This window comes from Amphiura filiformis, chromosome 13 (genome assembly GCF_039555335.1).
Source record: "Amphiura filiformis chromosome 13, Afil_fr2py, whole genome shotgun sequence".
In the NCBI taxonomy this organism is placed as follows: Eukaryota; Metazoa; Echinodermata; class Ophiuroidea; order Amphilepidida; family Amphiuridae; genus Amphiura; species Amphiura filiformis.
Window position 1 is genome coordinate 19,628,261 of NC_092640.1, and position 21,996 is coordinate 19,650,256.

The window sequence follows — 21,996 nt, forward strand, 5'->3', positions numbered from 1 at the left end:
TTGTTTCTTTCGCAAAATTGAGTTTTTTTGATATGTTTGTACTTTGTTATGTTTTTTATAAATACAAGGAATGAAAATCCAGATTTGTAAACTCCAACTGCAATATTTTAAGGATTTTATTTAACTATTCCACTCGTGTTTGAAATTGAAAAGGAAAGAAAATCTTTGTTGTACCAGCAGGGTACACGCGAGCAACAACGCATCGCGTTGCGTATCGCGCAATTTGTTACGCATAAGTACGCTACGCATACGCGACGCTTATCTGCATGCGCGGCGCATCTTATGGAAACACCACGGAAGCACAAAAACCTAGTGGTCAAAAGGCTCCGTTTTAGCTGATAAAATGTGGGTTTTTTCAAGTTCTTTCCCCCGATTTAAATATCAGGTTATGAATGGATTTCGCTCAAACTTCTCAAGGGGCCGTGGATTTACCCGATGTTTATGTAATGTAAGGTAGAAAAATAAAACAGCCGCATTCTCCTGCGAGATTCGATGAAAGTGCAAAATGTGACCACTTTAAACTTCAACGGCCATTATTTCAATGTTCATTTTCTCGGTAAAATGACGATTTAGGTACACGATAACTCAATAAATACAGCATCTATAGGTAAGCAAATATGATCATCATAAAAAGCATGATCGACTCAAGAAACGGTTTTCTCATTTTTTTATATTTTGGTCTATTTCCGATTTTTGGCATCATTTTGTGCAAATAGGCGTTTGTGAATTTTAAAAGTTCAATTTGATGCCTATTATGGTCAATATCTCAAAAAATAAGGCCAATATCAAAAAATAAAAAAGCCGTTTTTGTAACGGAGCCTCAAGATTGAGCTTAAAACAAAATAAAATATTTTGGAAAGAGTGTTTTTTGATATGATGTACCTAACAAAAAATTTAATATTGCCAACAACTCACTTTTTGTGATTTTCTTCATAATTTTTTTTTACCCCAAATCTGTATTTATATTAAGATTTATTGATGTCTTGCCTTCATAAAATGTATACTTTTATATATCTTGCGCGAATAATTACAAAGTTATTGCACTTTTACTACATGCATGTCTGAGAGTACACAGCCTCCTTAACGACCGTAGCGTAATAAATACGGGAAAAAAGATGTGTGTTAAAAAGTACAATTAAACAAAATGAAGAGGTAGGCCTACTATAAATAAAAAAGAAAACAAAATGAGGACAAACAGGCTGTATGAGTATGTGGGTTATAGTTAGTCACAAAATGAAAACGGGAATAAAATAGGCTAAAGAAGGAAAGAAAGAAACTCTTCAGGAAATGTAAGAAAAAAGGGTATAATAAGATCAGGAAATTTAAATAAAAAGGCTATTAAACTGAGGACAGAATTAAATAAATAACATGAAAACGGGAAATCACAAGCTATGCAGCAAATAAAAAAAGAAGCTAAAAGGGAAATGTAAGAAAGGACAGATTTAGAAAATAACGGGAACGTGATTGAATAAATAAAAACACATGGTCAACGGAAAATCGCAAGCTTAGCAGCAGAATATTTTTTAAATGGAACAAAATTGGCCCATGTAGAAAAAAAAAAAAGAAAGAAAGAAGTTCAAATGGAAACGTAGGCTTAAGGAGGGTCAGGTTCAGATAAATAAAATTTACCGTTTCAATGATTCTACCTGTTCAATCATTCCTCCTGTTTTAGTGAACGCTCCCATTTACTCATATAACAATGAAATTCGGCTAATATAGTCCACAGTGAAGGTGAGATTATAACGACCATGTCTACCGACTTGTTCACTTTAAATCACTCATATGAATTCAACAAGTGTCTTCATTGATTACATTTCAAAAGCGGTAATCTGTGACGTAGTAGGACAACTTGCGACTTTAAAATGTGCCGCTAAAACTTGTATAATAGAGAAACAGAGTTTAAACTTAATACCATATTTATGTCGCTTAAAGTAGGCCGATGGTAAGCTAATGGTGGAAAGCTGCCATTTGCTAATAATTTTGTGTTATACAGACTGTATCAAAATAATTGTTCTCCGACTGTGTTCAATTAAAAACTGTGTCAGCAGTATGATAATAGCTAAGAGTGGAAAGCTGCCATTTGTTAATAATGTTGTATTATACAGGCTGTATTAAAATAATTGTTTTCTGACTGTTTTCAATTTTTGTGAATGTTTTTGATGAATTTGTTGAAATTTGTTACCAATTTTGTTTAAATATTAAAATTGCTAAGAATGTCAGGTTTGATAAGAATTGTAGCTTATAAGAAAAGTACATTCTGCGAAGAAGTCTTTTTTCACGATTCTATAATATAATCTGGCTTGCTGACGTATCCTCTTGATGTGGTTTGAGAGAAAAATGTGAAACCAAAAATGATTTTGTAATTATACGATCAAGAATGAATTGTTTTTATTTATATTAGATTTTGCTAGACACCGTGGAAGCACTAGAATAATAAATCTTCCAAGCAGTGGACAAACTATTTTGAGTTATGAGTTTAATTTGAGGTATCACCTTAATCCATTCAAAGGACAATATCTCCAAAAACAACTGCAAATTCCAACAAAATTAGCAGAACAAAATGATATGCTTATACTCATTCAATCGGTATAATTTTCATTCCAAATGAAATCGATTTTATATATTTCTAGAAAATGACTCGTATGTCAGGAAAAATTATTTTGATACAGCCTGTATGTCGTATATTTGCCTTGAACTAGCAACCAAAATGACTATGCAAAACAGTTTACGCTTTATTATTACCCCTTCAAGTGTTACATACAACAATAATATTGGCAGTGTCCTCAACTCCTGCTGCATGCGCAAATGCCACTACAAAACAGTCGATCCATGTTCTGCCGCCATTTTGAGAAGGAAATAGTTGACAGGTTTAATTTAATATCAATTTTGTCAAGTAAGTCTGTCTTGATTTATGTGATTATGTGATATAAATATGGACACGTGTAATGTGACATTAAAACACAAGAAAATCATACTTTAACGCGAAATATTTATTTACGTTTAGATCAGTCCTAGATAGATATAATATACGAGTGTTTAACAGTATTAAGGGTAGACGAGGTATTGTTGTTCGACGCAGCCAAAGACAAATCGATTTTCATTATTTAAATCAATATATTATTGAAAAATAAAATTATTATGTTTTGCAAAAGTTCATTCCACGGATCATATAATTTAAAAATGTTCTTCATTCATTGTGGTTAAAGAGTTATGTACGTTTTACAAAAGTGTTGTTGCTTCAGCCCTCTTTACAACATAACTCATGACCTACAAAAGTTTATCTGTGATACTTGAATTCTTATACACGCTCGCTATGAAATGATCAAGACAATTTTTGCCAAAGCTCATTACCATTCACAAGATGTTGTGAAGTGTGAACTACCAAACCGCAACAGTTTAAAATAGTTGCTAACCTTAAGTGGTAAGCCAAAACCGAAGCGTAGTCTCAAAGATGTAACAATTGAGGACTCCAAGGAGCGTAATTTCTCTGTATTTTTACAATCATTTTTCTTTGATAATTACCCATCTTTATTTTAATGATACCTATAGAAATGGGCGCTACCTTCTTGAAAAACAGAATGCCGGTTGACGAGGGTCCTATTGGCATGCTTAATATTGATACATTGTTGGTTATTTTCAACTTCTTGTCTTTATACGAGAAATTAATCGCAATGAGGTAAGATAGTGATACTATTCAATGAGGTACAATGCTGATAGAAATTGATCGGCAAAAGTGATGCATGCTGGGAACGAAAAGGGCTCTAATTCGCGATCTCAGGTGACGAATTCGATAGCTTTTGAGCCCTTTTTATTCCCAGCATGCATCACGTATGCCGATCGCTATCAGCAATATACCTTCAAGTGATAATAAGAAGCAAAATGTAAACTTATGATCCTCTTGCCATAAAGGTTTGTACTAGAATGTCTTCATTTTTACACTATTTGAGGGGTTATGGTGTTGAAATATTCTTGGGGTTGGTTTTAGTCGGTTGAAATTTTCTTTTGGGGTTGAGTTAGCAAACCATCTCATTAAGAGGTTTGTAGGGGTTCAACCATCCTAACCCCGCATAGATCACACTGATTAGGGGTTATGCATAATAGACTGCCCCTTAAGGGTATCTGCAGAGTATCATTGTGGTGAGGCATTGTAGGCTATCCCTTGCCCAATAATATGTGAGTAGATTACATTTTTGATGGTAGCTCTGAAAAGAGTCGTTTATAGTAGGCGCCTTTTTCCTACTGAGGAATCGCTGGCTCAGAAAGAGCTGTGACCCTGACAAAAATCTGTAGACTGTCCCTTGCCTTCAAATATTTGTTAGTACAAAGCAGACAGTCTGAACCGACTGCCTGCCAAGGAAATATTGCCGGGCCAGGAAGCATGTTGACTGCGCAGGCAACATGGACTTTGGTTACTCCTCCGAATTTGCTTTTTAACACATGAGCTATATACATAAATTGACAATTTCAACGGGAAGAAAATTATTTAATTAACCAGATTATTTCTAACGGCTTTTTGAAAATTATTATTATGAAGACTTATCAAGGAATTTTTTTATAATATCTATTTGTATTTTCATATAGGGTAAGCAAGGAATGGCATCTTATAATCAAAAACCATGCCTGGACTGTCATCGACTTCAGAGACACAGGTCCTACCAGAAAAGTAAAAAGTCTAGTAGAATATTCAGACGGTTTGTATCGCAAAATGGACCAAACACATTTGAGTACCGAGAGTATGGCAATGAATGGAAATTTCCAATGCACGAAAATAACGTGTTAAAGTTCTTGACTCTTTATGCTGGCAAAGAGTTGCAAGAGATTCGTCTATCTGTAGCCAGCGATGAAATCATGAGCTATTTGCGCATGAACTGTCCAAATATAAAGACTCTTGGGATATGTGTCGATCAAAAGGTAAAGTCCAATGCGAACTATTTAGTTCCTAGCGAAGACCCGTATCAGCAGCTTCCAAAATTGCAACGATTGAATCTGACATGGCCCACATACATCAGATGGTATTCAACTGAAATGAATTGTTATAAAAAAATCATTCAATTGTTACACAAATGTAATTTACGATACATAAGCCTTCAAGAGGTCGACCTATATTTCTTATCCATGTTGAAGAAGATGTCACCTGGAACATTAACAAGTGTACGTGAGATGGAATTAAACTTTGGGTTTAGCAGCGAACAGGAGGTGGCTGATGAGATATTGTCCTCAACAGTAGGGTGCATGACATCATTAACATGCTTCAAAATCACCGGTCGATATCGTGAGATCGATAGTGACAGACTTTTAGCATCAATCGCACACTTGACACATCTGAAAATGTTGACCTTGCGAAGGGTGCGCTATTCGACAGAAGCATTTGAGATGATGATACAGGGATTGCCTAATCTAGAAACACTTGAATTAGGAGGAAAATCCGTGACGTCATCGGTGGTTAGATTGATCAGCATTCATCTTAAGAAAATTAAATCGTTACAGTTGTCCCCGCATAGTTTTATGTTGTCAAAGTATTCTTCTGAAAGTTTACAATCTCTTTCACACCACCCCACACTAGAACACCTTGCGGTCAAACAGACATATGATGAGAAAAATCAGTCAAATTGGGTTGAGCGAATATATGACATATTGGTTACACTTCCTAAGATCAAAAATGTGACACTAACAGGATACAATTTAGTTTCTTGTTTTAAACAAGCTTCGTATCCAATTATACAATGTGCAGAAATTGAAGTGATCCTATATTGTTATTATTTTGATTGTGCAGTACCTGTGACTTCTAACATATTGAAGTCAGAGAATATTCTAAAATATTGAAGCAATGTATTATACAAGAGATGGGTTTGAACCTTGAAGTAGTTTAACTGACAAAGCAAGAATAGGATTTGTAATAATTTACACAAGATAAAGTGTGAGTTGTTTATACATATAAAAATATACAAATATAACAAAGGCAAATAAATGCACATGAATACCTAATTATTAATCTGTATCATATCTTCACGAAACTCAATATTACTTTTTTTATCTAACTCGAGAAAATCTATTTAATTATTAATATGTATATATCATCCTGAAACTCAATATTACTTCTTTATGAAACTTGAGAAATTCTATTTAATCCTGTAGTCGGTATTTGGAATAAGTTTATACTTCCAAAGCTACGCAATAATCGACACAATTCCACTTATCCCAAGTATTTTTATATTCTGCTATCGATATTTAATACGTGTACACGTATCCGAGGTTTCTGGAGAGTGATTTTGTTTAGCATCCATAACTTCATTTCATTTCAAAACATTCTTAGTCCCAACCAATTTAGATTCAGGCAAAACCGATCAACTCATGGCAATTAAAGAATTTTATAATATAATTACCCAGAATTTATCTATAATAAATTACCGAGTGCCACACAGGCATAATAGTAATTGGCGATAATCTCATTCAATGTATGCCTCTGATTAGCGCATGTGTAGAATTAAATGTTAATTTTTCAAAGTTGTCTCCATTTGTTATTATGCTATTATCTTATACCTGTAATGTTGTGGAAATTCGGTCGACTCACAATACGATGCGCCTCCAGCGGTCATTGGGGAAAGGCCGAAATACGCAGTGCATATTGGAAACAATGTCGACATCCAAAGCCCGCGTAATACGAATTCAACACAGGAACATGTCATTTTGTGTGTAAATGTAAATATTATTATATTACACGCGAATGTACACAAAGCAGAAGTTTATAATAAATGTAGTAGATCCGTTTTCGGTCCACGGAATCCTTTGTTGAGATGTTTTTAGCATTATTACTATCACACTCGCGTAAAAACCCAATGGTGGCTAGAAAGGCGATGTCGACCCTGGAGATCAAAGTTTGGACTAGCAAGAGCAACCGTTGGCGGCGTATTGTATTTTCTAGATATACCTACTGGTTATCACTATTTCGCAGTATATGTTGTTATCATGGCTATATGTCTATTCAATAAAGTCAAATGGGTTTCTTAATATCACGAATATTCATTTTGAAAGCCAGGGGCAAGTGAGGGAGTTACGACTGAGATACTTGATTTTTACGTGGAAGAGCAGGTTGTCCATTCTCCCTCATTCGTCAACACTTACTGTCTGGGTTGACGACTGAGATACTTCATTTTTACGTGGAAGAGCAGGTTGTCCATTCTCCCTCATTCGTCAACAATTACTGTCTGGGTTGAAAACTGGGATACTTCATTTTTACGTGGAAGAGCAGGTTGTCCATTCTCCCTCATTCGTCAACACTTACTGTCTGGGTTGACGACTGAGATACTTCATTTTTACGTGGAAGAGCAGGTTGTCCATTCTCCCTCATTCGTCAACACTTACTGTCTGGGTTGAAAACTGGGATACTTCATGTTTACGTGGAAGAGCAGGTTGTCCATTCTCCCTGATTCGTCAACACTTTCTGTCTGGGTTGACGACTGAGATACTTCATTTTTACGTGGAAGAGCAGGTTGTCCATTCTCCCTCATTCGTCAACAATTACTGTCTGGGTTGAAAACTGAGATACTTCATGTTTACGTGGAAGAGCAGGTTATCCATTCTCCCTCATTCGTCAACACTTACTGTCTGGGTTGACGACTGAGATACTTCATTTTTACGTGGAAGAGCAGGTTGTCCATTCTCCCTCATTCGTCAACACTTACTGTCTGGGTTGACGACTGAGATATTTAATTTTTACGTGGAAGAGCAGGTTGTCCATTCTCCCTCATTCGTCAACTGTTTGAGTTGAAGACTGGGATACTTCATTTTTACGTGGAAGAACAGGTTGTTCATTCTCCCTCATTCGTCAGCTGTCTAGGATGACGACTTAGAAATTAAAGTGTTAAAAAGAGGCGGTCTTTGCAACCAGATTCTGGATTCATTGAGACTGGCGAAATGGCGACCTTTTCAAACGAGAATACAAATTATTCAGCCGATATCAACATGGGATTATCAGGTAATCTATTCTCCTCACATACCATATTGAACTAACACCACTGCTATTGTGTTACTTAACAATATAACAGTAATGGAAGTAAAAAGTGTGCAAATGTTCTTCATTTCTCGTCACGGATTTAAATATTAATCTCCTAATTTGCATGTGTCCGCTATTTTTCTAGTTATTTATATAAATTGTTATATATTCGGCAGAGAGCTGAATCCCGTTTCTGGTTGTCCGTCTAAGTTTTTGGTTGTCCATACTTGGTTTTTAGTGCTTAGTACTTGGTACTTTGTTTTGGCTACAGATTTATGGTTTTCCGACGGACAACCGAATCAGTATTTTTGGTTGTCCGGCAACTTCTTTAGTTGTCCCGGGCGAACGGACAACCAAAAGTTCGAACGCTGCAGAATCCGTATTCGTCTTTTGGTATATTCATGGATTATTGTTGAAGTTGCGAACAAGGGACCATCGCTTTAATTAAAGAGGGCAGCATATCAATGTTTCAATTTTTTCACAGTGATCTTACTGCACAGCTCCGTTAGCTACCCATGCATGCCGCCGTCTCTTGCTTACCTATCAAGCTGATCATAGTTAAAATTATACCGCCCTCTATTATCTACAAATTTGATCCCTCGTTCGCTAATTCAAAATAAATCATGCGTATCATGAATTTATCAAACGACGAATCCAGTTTCGGCTGTCTGCCGAATTTTATAACGACTTGATGTCTATGGCACAGACATCACATTTTAGGACTTGAACTAGGAATTTTCTTTAATTGTTTGTGTGACAAATGTGGATTTTGAAAACTTTTGGACCCTTATAAATATATACTTTTACAGTTCTAGTGCAAAATTAGAAAACTGTTTCATAGAATTTGTTCTATTTCAATGATGATGTAAAACAAAGATTATAGAAATTCATCTTGGTGAATTTTTAGTAGAAAAGTCCGTCAAAAATCAAAAATTGGGTTTTAAGGCTTGATAGACATTGTTACTCTGCATTAAGCAGTTTTGCTTCCAAATATAATATTCAGTATGCAAAAAGATCGTGATAGCTGACGCTGAAACTGGGAGGGGTGATTATACTTCAGACTAAGTAGTTCACGACCCCCCCCCCCCCCGAAAAATGGCACCGGCGATAATCTAAAAAGTAAATTTTAGAAAACCAGGTTACTCTGTCGAGACTATCTGTCGAGACTATAACAATCGAACTCAGTAAAAACAAAGTTTACTAAACCACTACGCATTGTATGTATATAACAACGAAATTCGGCTAATATAGTCCATAGTGAAGGTGAGATTATAACGACCATGTCTACCGACTTGTTCACTTTAAATCATTCATGTGAATTCAACAAGTGTCTTCTGTGACGTAGTAGGACAACTTGCGACTTTAAAATGTGCCGCTAAAACTTGTATAATAGAGAAACAGAGTTTAAACTTGATACCATATTTATGTCTCTTAAAGTAGGCCGATGGTAAGTTAATGGTGGAAGGCTGCCATTTGTTAATAATTTTGTGTTATACAGACTGTATCAAAATAATTGTTCTCCGACTGTGTTCAATTAAAAACTGTGTCAGCAGTATGACAATAGCTAAGAGTGGAAAGCTGCCATTTGTTAATAATGTTGTATTATACAGGCTATATTAAAATAATTGTTTTCTGACTGTTTTCAATTTTTATGAATGTTTTTAATCAAGTTGCTGAAATTTGTTGGCAATTTTGTTTAAATATTAACATTGCTAAGAATGTCAGGTTTGATAAGAATTGTAGCTTATAGGAAAAGTACATTCTGCGAAGAAGTCTATTTTCACGATTCTATAATATAATCTGGCTTGCTGGCATATCCTCTTGTGATAACAATGATGTGGTTTGAGAGAAAAATGTGAAACCAAACATGATTTTGTAATTATACGATCAAGAATGAATTGTTTTTATTTATATTAGATTTTGCTAGACACCGTAGAAGCACTAGAATAATAAATCTTCCAAGCAGTGGACAAACTATTTTGAGTTATGAGTTTAGTTTGAGGTATCACCCCCGGTATCACCTTCATTCATTCAAAGGACAATATCTCCAAAAACAACTGCAAATTCCAACAAAATCAACAGAACAAATTGTATGCTTATACTCTTTCAATCGGTATAATTTTCATTCCAAATGAAATCGATTTTATATATTTCTAGAAAATGACTCGTATGTCAGGAAAAATTATTTTGATACAGCCTGTATGTCGTATATTTGCCTTGAACTTGCAACTTTACAACATAACTCATGAACCACATGACATACAAAAAGTGTATCTGTGATATTTGAATTCTTATACACGCTCGCTATGAAATGATCAAGACAATTTTTGCCAAAGCTCATTACCATTCACAAGATGTTGTGAAGTGTGAACTACCAAACCGCAACAGTTTAAAATAGTTGCTAACCTTAAGTGGTAAGCCAAAACTGAAGCGTAGTCTCAAAGATGTAACAATTGAGGACTCCAAGGAGCGTAATTTCTCTGTATTTTTACAATCATTTTTCTTTGATAATTACCCATCTTTATTTTAATGATACCTATAGAAATGGGCGCTACCTTCTTGAAAAACAGAATGCCGGTTGACGAGGGTCCTATTGGCATGCTTAATATTGATACATTGTTGGTTATTTTCAACTTCTTGTCTTTATACGAGAAATTAATCGCAATGAGGTAAGATAGTGATACTATTCAATGAGGTATAATGCTGATAGAAATCGATCGGCAAAAGTGATGCATGCTGGGAACGAAAAGGGCTCTAATTCGCGATCTCAGGTGACGAATTCGATAGCTTTTGAGCCCTTTTCATTCCCAGCATGCATAACGTATGCCGATCGCTATCAGCAATATACCTTCAAGTGATAATCAGAAGCAACATGTAAACTCATGATCCTCTTGCCATAAAGGTTTGTACTAGAATGTCTTCATTTTTACACTATTTGAGGGTTATGGTGTTGAAATGTTCTTGGGGTTGGTTTTAGTCGGTTGAAATTTTCTTTTGGGGGTTGAGTTAGCAAACCATCTCATTAAGAGGTTTGTAGGGGTTCAACCATCCTAACCCCGCATATATCACACTGATTAGGGGTTATGCATAATAGACTGCCCCTTAAGGGTATCTGCAGAGTATCATTGTGGTGAGGCTGTCCCTTGCCCAATAATATGTGAGTAGATTACATTTTTGATGGTAGCTCTGAAAAGAGTCGTTTATAGTAGGCGCCTCTTTCCTACTGAGGAATCGCTGGCTCAGAAAGAGCTGTGAAAAAAAAAAAATCTCTAGACTGTCCCTTGCCTTCAAATATTTGTTGTACAAAGCAGACAGTCTGAACCGACTGCCTGCCAAGGAAATATTGCCGGGCCAGGAAGCATGTTGACTGCACAGGCAACATGGACTTTGGTTACTCCTCCGAATTTGCTTTTTAACACATGAGCTATATACATAAATTGACAATTTCAACGGGAAGAAAATTATTTAAATAACAAGATAATTTCTAACGGCTTTTTGAAAATTATTATTATGAAGACTTATCAAGGAATTTTTTTATAATATCTATTTGTATTTTCATATAGGGTAAGCAAGGAATGGCATCTTATAATCAAAAACCATGCCTGGACTGTCATCGACTTCAGAGACAGAGGTCCTACCAGAAAAGTAAAAAAGTCTAGTAGAATATTCAGACGGTTTGTATCGCAAAATGGACCAAACACATTTGAGTACCGAGAGTATGGCAATGAATGGAAATTTCCAATGCACGAAAATAACGTGTTAAAGTTCTTGACTCTTTATGCTGGCAAAGAGTTGCAAGAGATTCGTCTATCTGTAGCCAGCGATGAAATCATGAGCTATTTGCGCATGAACTGTCCAAATATAAAGACTCTTGGGATACGTGTCGATCAAAAGGTAAAGTCCAATGCGAACTATTTAGTTCCTAGCGAAGACCCGTATCAGCAGCTTCCAAAATTGCAACGATTGAATCTGACATGGCCCACATACTTCAGATGGTATTCAACTGAAATGAATTGTTATAAAAAAATCATTCAATTGTTACACAAATGTAATTTGCGATACATAAGCCTTCAAGAGGTCGACCTATATTTCTTATCCATGTTGAAGCAGGTGTCACCTGTAACATTAACAACTTTACGTGAGATGGAATTAAACTTTGAGTTAAGCAGCGAACAGGAGGTGGCTGATGACATATTGTCCTCAACAGTAGGGTGCATGACATCATTAACATGCTTCAAAATCACCGGTGAGCCACTTGGTCGATATCGTGAGATCGATAGTGACAGACTTTTACCATCAATCGCGCACTTGACACATCTGAAAATGTTGACCTTGCGAAGGGTGCGCTATTCGACAGAAGCACTTGAGATGATAATACAGGGATTGCCTAATCTAGAAACACTTGAATTAGGAGGAAAATCCGTGACGTCATCGGTGGTTAGATTGATCAGCATTCATCTTAAGAAAATTAAATCGTTACAGTTGTCCCCGCATAGTTATATGTTGTCAAAGTATTCTTCTGAAAGTTTACAATCTCTTTCATACCACCCCACACTAGAACACCTTGCGGTCAAACAGACATATGATGAGAAAAATCAGTCAAATTGGGTTGAGCGAATATATGACATATTGGTTACACTTCCTAAGATCAAAAATGTGAAACTAACAGGATACAATTTAGTTTCTTGTTTTAAACAAGCTTCGTATCCAATTATACAATGTGCAGAAATTGAAGTGATCCTATATTGTTATTATTTTGATTTTGCAGTACCTGTGACTTCTAACATATTGAAGTCAGAGAATATTCTAAAATATTGAAGCAATGTATTATACAAGAGATGGGTTTGAACCTTGAAGTAGTTTAACTGACAAAGCAAGAATAGGATTTGTAATAATTTACACAAGATAAAGTGTGAGTTGTTTATACATATAAAAATATACACATATAACAAAGGCAAATAAATGCACATGAATACCTAATTATTAATCTGTATCATATCTTCACGAAACTCAATATTACTTTTTTTTATCTAACTCGAGAAATTCTATTTAATTATTAATATGTATATATCATCCTGAAACTCAATATTACTTCTTTATGAAACTTGAGAAATTCTTTTTAATTCTGTAGTCGGTATTTGGAATAACTTTTTTTACTTCCAAAGCTACACAATAATCGACACAATTCCACTTATCCCAAGTATTTTTATATTCTGCTATCGATATTTAATACGTGTACACGTATCCGAGGTTTCTGGAGAGTGATTTTGTTTATTAAATGAGCATCCATAACTTCATTTCATTTCAAAACATTCTTAGTCCCAACCAATTTAGATTCAGGCAAAACCGATCAACCCATGGCAATTAATGAATTTTATAATATAATTACCCATAATTTATCTATAATAAATTACCGAGTGCCACACAGGCATTATAGTAATTGGCGATAATCTCATTCAATGTATGCCTCTGATTAGCGCATGTGTAGCATTGAATGTTAATTTTTCAAAGTTTTATCCATTTGTTATTATGCTATTATCTTATACCTGTAATGTTGTGGAAATTCGGTCGATTCACAATACGATGCGCCTCCGGCGGTCATTGGGGAAAGGCCGAAATACGCAGTGCATATTGGAAAAAATGTCGACATCCAAAGCCCGCGTAATACGAATTCAACACAGGAATATGTCATTTTGTGTGTAAATGTCAATATTATTATATTACACGCGAATGTACACTAAACAGAAGTTTATAATAAATGTAGTAGATCCGTTTTCGGTCCACGGAATCCTTTGTGGAGCTGGTTTTAGCATTATTACTATCACACTCGCGTAAAAACCCAATGGTGGCTAGGAAGGCGATGTCGACCATGGAGGTCAAAGTTTGGACTAGCTAGAGCAACCGTTGGCGGCGCATTGTATTGTGAATCGCGAGAATTGTTTTAATGACATATAATTCTAGATATACCTACTGGTTATCACTATTTCGCAGTATATGTTGTTATCATGGTTATATGTCTATTCAATAAAGTCAAATGGGTTTCTTAATATCACCAATATTCATTTTGAAAGAAAGGGGCAAGTGAGGGAGTTACGACTGAGATACTTCATTTTTACGTGGACGAGCAGGCTGTCTATTCCCCTTCATTCGTCAACACTTACAGTCTAGGTTGACGACTGAGATACTTCATTTTACGTGGAAGAGTATGCTGTCCATTCTCCCTCATTCGTCAACACTTACTGTCTGGGTTGACGACTGAGATACTTCATTTTTACGTGGAAGAGCAGGTTGTCCATGCTCCCTTATTCGTCAACACTTACTGTCTGGGTTGAAGACTGAGATTCTTCATTTTTAGTGGAAGAGCAGGTTGTCTATTTTCCCGCATTCGTCAACTCTTACTGTCTGGGTTGAAGACTGAGATACTTCATGTTTACGTGGAAGAGCAGGTTGTCCATTCGTTCTCATTCGTCAACTCTTACTGTCTGGGTTGAAGACTGAGATACTTCATTTTTACGTGGAAGAGCAGGTTGTCCATTCTCCCGCATTCGTCAACTCTTACTATCTGGGTTGAAGACTGAGATACTTCATTTTACGTGAATGCGCAGGTTTTCCATTCTTCTGATGCGCTGTCATTAACCTCTAATCAATGACTTCCGCGTGGATTAGAACGCATGCTTTGCGAAGGAAAATTTGCGCCGGAAAATTTCACTGCTGCAAGTGGTAAGTCCGATTTAGCCTCTTCGATTTTTGAAGGACTTTTTAAGTTGTGATTAAAATAATTGTTAATTTCAAAAGTGGGATATGGGACTTGGTATATTTTTTTTCTCATACATTTCAACACACATTCAACACACGTCTATAATAATGCCTATTGAGGGTGGTCTTAGGCCCTCATTACTTTGCAAGTATATATGAAAGTATACATAATTATTTAGAATGGCAAAGAACGACATTTATTGAAAAAAGGGGTTTTTCTTGACCACAATTTTTTCGAACAACGTAACAAAACGATTCTTGAGTACAATTTATTTTTATAACTACATATAAATATCTATAAACCCGTTTTTATTTTTTTATTTTTTTATTTTTTTCAACTTCATCATATTTTTTTGTGAGCAGCCACTAATGACTACTTTGGCTCAATTAGGACAACGAGAGAATATATGTTTGTTTTGGGTTCTCGAAATGGCTACATTAGTTAAACGTTCTAACTGGCGCGGCTGTGATTATATCAGCAAAGTGTGTACAAAGCGTGCAGCTTTGTAAGCGAAGCCAGAGATAATACTTTGAAGTTTGGATTCTATCCAAACATGTTAAATGACTACAGCATATAACTACTTGTTACGACTAATGAATCTTATGCAAGTTTTGAAGACAGGAACCGCATGCAAAACGATGGACCAACGATCTCCAAATTTAACAACAATTTACTTTACTGATTTTAACTAATGGGGCCATTTCGCAGACATTTGGCCGCCATTTTGAAAACCCAAAACACAAATGTATTCTCTCATTGTCTAAATTAAGCCAAAGTGCCTTGCTGTAAGGTGTACCTCTAATTTTATAAATAGTTCAAAATATAATTGGCTAATACTTGAAAACAGAATCGTGTCATTGGTGCCTGCTTATAAGCCTAAATATGTTATTCAATGTGATTTGGCGGCCATTTTGAAAAGTGACATCTATAAAAGTCTTCAACTAATAAGTCTGTGTTGAGTCATGGCGCCTTCCTGTACCTATGCCATTAATAGATAGTTGAAAACAGAATCACGTTGTAGTCATTAGTGCCTGTTTTAGCCTTAATTTGTAATCCAATGAAATGTGTGGCATTTTGAAAAGCGCCATCTAGAATAGTGTTAATTTTAAGTCTCTTTGAAGTTTGTATACCTTCTTGTACCTATGCCATTAATAAATAGTTGAAGATATAATCAGTTTGTAGTCATTAGTGCCTGTTTTAAGCCTTGCTGTGTAATTCAATGGGATTTGGAGGCCACATTGAAACACGCCCTCTAACAAAATTGTTGCAAGGTTACAAAATGTCTACCCTGACTTTTTCGTCATGAGGCCAAATAAAAAAAAGTTTGTTACCCGTAGCATTAGAATTTTTGTTCATTCTTTTAAAGAAAAAACCGGAAATATCGCAAAAAATAATATCAAACACTACTGGAGTAAACATTAAATGTTACACATTACACAACAAACGAGCGAAGTAAAAAAAAAAAAAGCGCAGTGATTTATAGTGCGCTACGCACAGGCACAATGCCTAGACGTTGATCCACAAGCCTCAGCACACTTTACAGGTGTAAAAAAGTAGCAACACAGCAAGAAATTTGGCGAAGTAGTAATGTTTTCCTTAACGACGCTGTTGTTATGAAAAATGGGTACAATCAAAATAAAAAGGGTGGTCATTAGGTATGATATTTTTTAAAGGGGTGATTGGGCATACAATTTTTAAAAGGCGTCATCAGATAAAATAAAATGTTGACAAAATGGTGCAAAGCTCTATTTCTTGTTCCAAATTGCCAATGAATACAAATTTTCTGACATAAGATAATTTGAAAGTTTACGCATTATTTTGTTGCATTTTGATGATACAATTCTGTAAAAAAAATGAGGGGTCATTGAGTAGCCGCACATTAAATTTAAAAAGAGGGTCATTGGGCATGCATGGCTTTTTATTATAAAAAAAAGAGGGACATCGGGTATATTCGACATCAAAAGGGGGCCCATTGACAGACATATACCACATCACCTCTAAAGTTGAGTGCCCCCGGGATAATTTTCAATCGAAATGAAATCGACTATGTATTTTAATATTTTAAAAAATGGCTCGTTTGTCAAGAACAATCATTTTGATACAGCCTGTATGTCGTATCTTTGCCTTGAACTTCAACCAAAATGACTATGCAAAACAGGTTACGCTTGATTATTACCCGGTCAAGTGTTACATACAATAATACAACAATCATTTTGGCAGTGTACTCAACCCCTCTGTACAATGTACTAGTATATGCACGGATGCACTACAGTAGTAACTAAACTGTAGATCTACCCATGCCACCATTTTGATTTGCCATCATTTTGATAAGGAAATAGTTGACCGGTTTAATTCGTTATCAAATTTATCAAGTAAGTCTGTGTTATTATAATGTGATTCTGTGATATAAATATACACGCATAATGTTCTATTAAATACATTAAATCACAAGAGAATCTTCTTTTAACGCGAAAACTTTATTATTGTATATTTATAATAAGATCAGTCTCAGCTAGATATATGTATATAACAGTATTCAGTGGTAAGCCTAAACCGAAGCGTAGTCTCAAAGATAAACCAAGTTGCATGACTCCGTGCAGAGTCATGTACTCTGTGTTTCTACAATAAACTATCTTTGATAATTACTCATATTTATTTTAATGATACCTATATATATGGACGCTACCTTCTTGCAAAACAGAGTGCCGGTCGACGAGGGTCCTATTTGCATGCTTAACATTGATACATTGCTGGTTATATTTAACTTCTTGTCTTTGTACGAGAAATTAATCGCAATGAGGTAAGTCATAATATTCAATACTCTTTTGACAAGGAACAGTCTAGATGCAGAACACATAATAGTTTTATTTTGAAGATTTGTATCGTGAATAGCCGTTATGAAAACTTATATTTTATATAATATTTATTTGTATTTTCATATAGGGTAAGCAAGGAATGGCATCTTATAATCAAAAATCATGACTGGACTGTTATCGACTTCAGAGACAGAGGTCCTACTAGAAAAGTTGCAGAGTCTAGAAGACTGTTCAGACGGTTTGTATCACAAAATGGACCAAACATTTTTGAGTACCGAGAGTATGGCAAAGAATGGCAATTTCCGATGAACGAAAATGACGTGTTTAAGTTCTTGACACTTTATGCTGGTACAGGTTTGCAAGAGATTTATTTATCTGTAGCCAGCGAAGAAATCATTGGCTATTTGTGCGTCAACTGTCCTAATATAAAAACGCTTGGCTTACATTTCGAAATAATGTGCGACAGGAAAGTAGACAATTTTGAATTTGTTCCTAAACACGATTACGGAAACCTATGTCAGCTGCTGCTGTATTCTCTGCCGAAATTGCATCGATTGGATCTGACATGGCCCGCAAACTGGAAATCGTCTTTCATTGAATGGAATTGTTATGAACAAATTGTTCAATTGCTACAGAAATGTAATTTACGATTACGGCTGATGAGTTATTGTCCTCATCATGCTTCAAACTCACCGGTAAGCTCGATGGTGACAAATTTTTACCATCAATCACTCACTTGACACATCTGAAAATATTGACCTTGCAACGGGTGCGTTATTCGACAGAAGCATTTGAGATGATGATACAGGGACTATTTAATCTAGAAACACTTGTATTAGAAGGAATATCCGTGACGTCATCGGTGGTTAATCTAATCAGCATTCATCTAAAGAAAATTAAATCTCTAGAGTTGTCTCCACGGACTTGGTCAAAGTATTCTTCTGAAAGTTTACAATCACTTTCATACCACCCAACGCTTGCGGTACAGCAGGCATATGATGAGCAAGATCAGACAGATTGGGTTGAGCGAATATAAACTGGTCCCAAAAAAGTAACTTACCAGGTAAGAAATTCGTCTGTCAAGTTCAAACGACAAATCGTATTATACTGAATAGCATATGAGTGGAAGCGGTGTACATTTACGCGGAGTTTGACACCTCATTTGTCGCAAACAGATCAAAACTTTTGAAGTTATGCTCATTTGAACAAGCCTACTATCAAATTTGAAAGTTGCAGGTCCGCCCCAATGAATTCACACAATAAACAGACACATTCCATTTAAAAGCCATCTCTGATTTTCACTTAATTTAGGCATATTGCTTGGTCTTGTCAGGTCTTGAACCAACGACCACATGAACGCAATACTCTGGACACACCCAAGGTCCCCTAAATCCCTGGTCATCATATTGATTCTTTCATTCGACTTAATTTCTTCAGATGATTGAATAAGGACAATTGTCATTGAACTTTGATCATTCTTCATCCTCACAAGAAGCAATAGGAAAGTTAGTCATGCAAAGAAGAAGAGGAGAGCACTGATTACACCTGTATACTGCCAACCATCTCAAGTGGTATGAGTGCAACTTTCATTCCAGTGGATAGGTTCGGTTAAATAAGCATAACTTCAAAAATACTCATCCGTTTGCAACAAATGAGGTGTAAAAATTCGCGTCAATTAACACTGCTTCCACTCATATCCCATTTAGTGTAACACAATTTGTCGTTTGAATTTGACAGACAAATTTCTTACCTGGTAAGTTTCCTAAGATCAGAAATGTGACTCTGAAAGGATACAATTTAGTTTCTTGTTTTAGTCAAGCTTTGTATTCAATTATAGAATGTGCAGAAATTGAAGTGATCCTATTTAAGAAAGTAGATGGACCATGTAGATGTTGGATTATATCTTTTGCAAAACCTGTGACTTCTGAGGTATTAAAGTTGGAAAATATATTCTAAAATATTGAAATCGATCTGCACAATCATGCATTTGCAAGAGATGCATTCAAATATTCTTGGCTGTATTTGTGGAAATAAACGATACGATACCTTGAAGTTGTTTACTGCCAAAGCAAGAATATGATTTATAATTTTGGAATTTACACAAAATAAAGTGTTTTGCATTTAGAAATATCATCACGAAACCCAATTCTTAAGGGCTGGGGTATGAACGTTTGGACAGTATTTATTGTGGGACATTATGGCACATCAGACATATCGAATTGCATTCTGAATACGAAGAATGTCATTCTGATATCAAATAATTTTGATTTTTTGAAATTCGCAATTTAATACACATTTTATGGCAATTAAAATTGATATTTTTGATATTTAACAGTACTTGAAATAAACTTTATAAATCTGATGATTTATACTTAAAGTGTATGTAGGTGGGATGAAAAGCCGACGATCAATTGAAAATTTTGACCTTTCGTATTGAAGATATGGATTTTTTCCCAAAACACCAAAAAAAAAAATTAGGCCTTTTGGGGAAAAAAAATCCATATCGTTAATATGAAAGGTCAAAATTTTCAGTTGACCGTCGGCTTTTCCTCCTGCTACATACACTTTAAGAATATGTCATTAGATTTATATAATTTACTTCGAGGACTGTTATATATCAAAAATTTGAAAAATATCAAATTTTATAATTTGTCATAAAATGTGTATTATATTTTGATTTTCAATAAAATGAAAATTATTTGATATCAGAAAGACATGCTTCGTATTCAGAATTCAATTCGATAGGTCTGAGGTGCTCTCATGTTCCACAAAAATACTGTCGAAACGCAATAAACGCTCATTTTAGATCCCTTAAGTATTGCTTCTTTATCAACGAGGAGAAATTCTCTTAAATAGAGTCGGTATTTCCCTTCCAAATAAATAATTGACAAAATTCTTCTTACATCATAACTATTTTATATCGATATTGAATACGTGTACACTTATTTGTGGTTTCTGGAGATTGTTACTAAATTTTTGCCCAACATTTATCAGAATTGTGTCACGAGACTCGAGCCGAACGCTGCAATAAACAAACATGTGTTTGCAGAAGATAACATGTAAATAATATAGCTGAAGTTTGTTCTATTTATAATACGCGAAAAAATAATACTTATAACATCCGTGTATTGTTATATAATCCGTGCATGCAAAACAAAGCAAAATGATATAAATTATACCATTTTTCACCCTGATGTCGCAGTGACATCAACGCGTTGAGAAAGATTCTCGCGTACATCTATGTGGCGTCTAAGCGTGTGCGTGTAAACGCCAGCGTTTTGAGCAAATGCTAGCGATTTAAAGCTGTGCCCATTGTATACGCACTGACGTAAGTGCCACATTAGGTTGAGAAATGGTATAATTTATATTATTTACTTTGTTCATTAATTGGGAGTAGACTGACTCAAAAAGTAGTATCTACTACGTAATTTATTTACAGATACTTCAGTTTACGTGGAAGAGCAGGTTGTCAATTCTCCCTCATTCGTCAACACTTACTGTCTGGGTTGAAGACTGAGATACTTCATTTTCACGTGGAAGAGCAGGTTGTCCCTCTCTCTCATTCGTCAACACTTACTGTCTGGGTTGACGACTATTCTATACTTCATTTGTACTTGGAAGAGCAGGTATCCATTCTCTCTTATTCACCAACACTTACTGTCTGGGTTGAAGACTGAAATACTTCATTTTACGTGGAAGAGCAGGTTGTCCATTCTCCTTCATTCGTCAACACTTACTAACTGGGTTGAAGACTGAGATACTTCATTTTTACGTGGAAGAGCAGGTTGTCCATTCTCCCTCATTCGTCAACACTTACTGTCTGGGTTGAATACCGAAATACTTCATTTTTACGTGGAAGAGCAGGTTGTCCATTCTCTCTCATTCGTCAACACTTACTGTCTGGGTTGAAGACTGGGATACTTCATTTTTACGTGGAAGAGCAGGTTGTCCATTCTCCCTCATTCGTCAACACTTACTGTCTGGGTTGAAGACTGAGATACTTCATTTTTACGTGGAAGAACATGTTGTCCGTTCTCCCTCATTCGTTAACACTTACTGTCTGGGTTGAAGACTGAGATACTTCTTTTTTACGTGGAAGAGCAGGTTGTCCATTCTCCCTCATTCGTTAACACTTACTGTCTGGGTTGACGACTAAGATACTTCATTTTCACGTTTGTTCATCCCCCTCATTCGTTAACTTGACCATTCTCTTTTATTCGTCAACACTTACTGTCTGGGTTGAGGATCTCCCTCACTTTCGTCCAGACTTACTGTCTGGGTTGACGACTGAGAATCTTACATGTTAAAAAAGGGGCGGACTTTGCAACCATATGTTGGTTGCATTGAGACTGCGCACTTGTGTCCAGAGTGACCCATTGACCGTGTTTGTTATTGAACACGTATTTTTAGAACACGGGTATCGCAGTAAA

At 35.6% G+C, this 21,996-nt stretch overlaps 3 protein-coding genes across 5 annotated transcripts in view; all 3 read left to right on the plus strand.

Annotated features, from left to right (window-relative positions):
- Positions 1 to 2,685: 2,685 nt before the first annotated feature.
- Positions 2,686 to 6,005, plus strand: LOC140167218 (uncharacterized). Its single transcript, XM_072190566.1, has 3 exons — positions 2,686 to 2,893; positions 3,550 to 3,676; positions 4,582 to 6,005. Exon 3 carries the CDS (start codon positions 4,594 to 4,596, stop codon positions 5,821 to 5,823), a length of 1,230 nt encoding a protein of 409 aa, XP_072046667.1. The 5' UTR covers positions 2,686 to 2,893; positions 3,550 to 3,676; positions 4,582 to 4,593; the 3' UTR covers positions 5,824 to 6,005.
- Positions 6,006 to 10,459: 4,454 nt separating this feature from the next.
- LOC140168083 (uncharacterized) lies at positions 10,460 to 14,040 on the plus strand. Of its 2 annotated transcripts, XM_072191385.1 has the most exons (3): positions 10,460 to 10,662; positions 11,557 to 12,239; positions 12,762 to 14,040. In XM_072191385.1, exons 1-3 carry the CDS (start codon positions 10,523 to 10,525, stop codon positions 12,809 to 12,811), a joined length of 873 nt encoding a protein of 290 aa, XP_072047486.1. In that variant the 5' UTR covers positions 10,460 to 10,522; the 3' UTR covers positions 12,812 to 14,040. The 2 variants fall into 2 exon arrangements, with proteins under 2 accessions (XP_072047486.1, XP_072047485.1); XM_072191384.1 differs by having other exon boundaries at positions 11,557 to 14,040.
- A 2,829-nt stretch (positions 14,041 to 16,869) lies between these two features.
- The window catches only part of LOC140168087 (uncharacterized), a 117,106-nt gene continuing 111,979 nt past the window's right edge, over positions 16,870 to 21,996 (plus strand). The window contains exons 1-2 of one of the 2 annotated variants that reach the window (XR_011861145.1): positions 16,870 to 17,122; positions 17,694 to 19,965. The gene's annotated coding sequence lies outside the window, so the exon portion shown is untranslated. Of the gene's footprint in view, positions 17,123 to 17,693; positions 19,966 to 21,996 lie in introns of those variants that run through there. The other variant, XM_072191392.1, reaches the window with a different exon arrangement.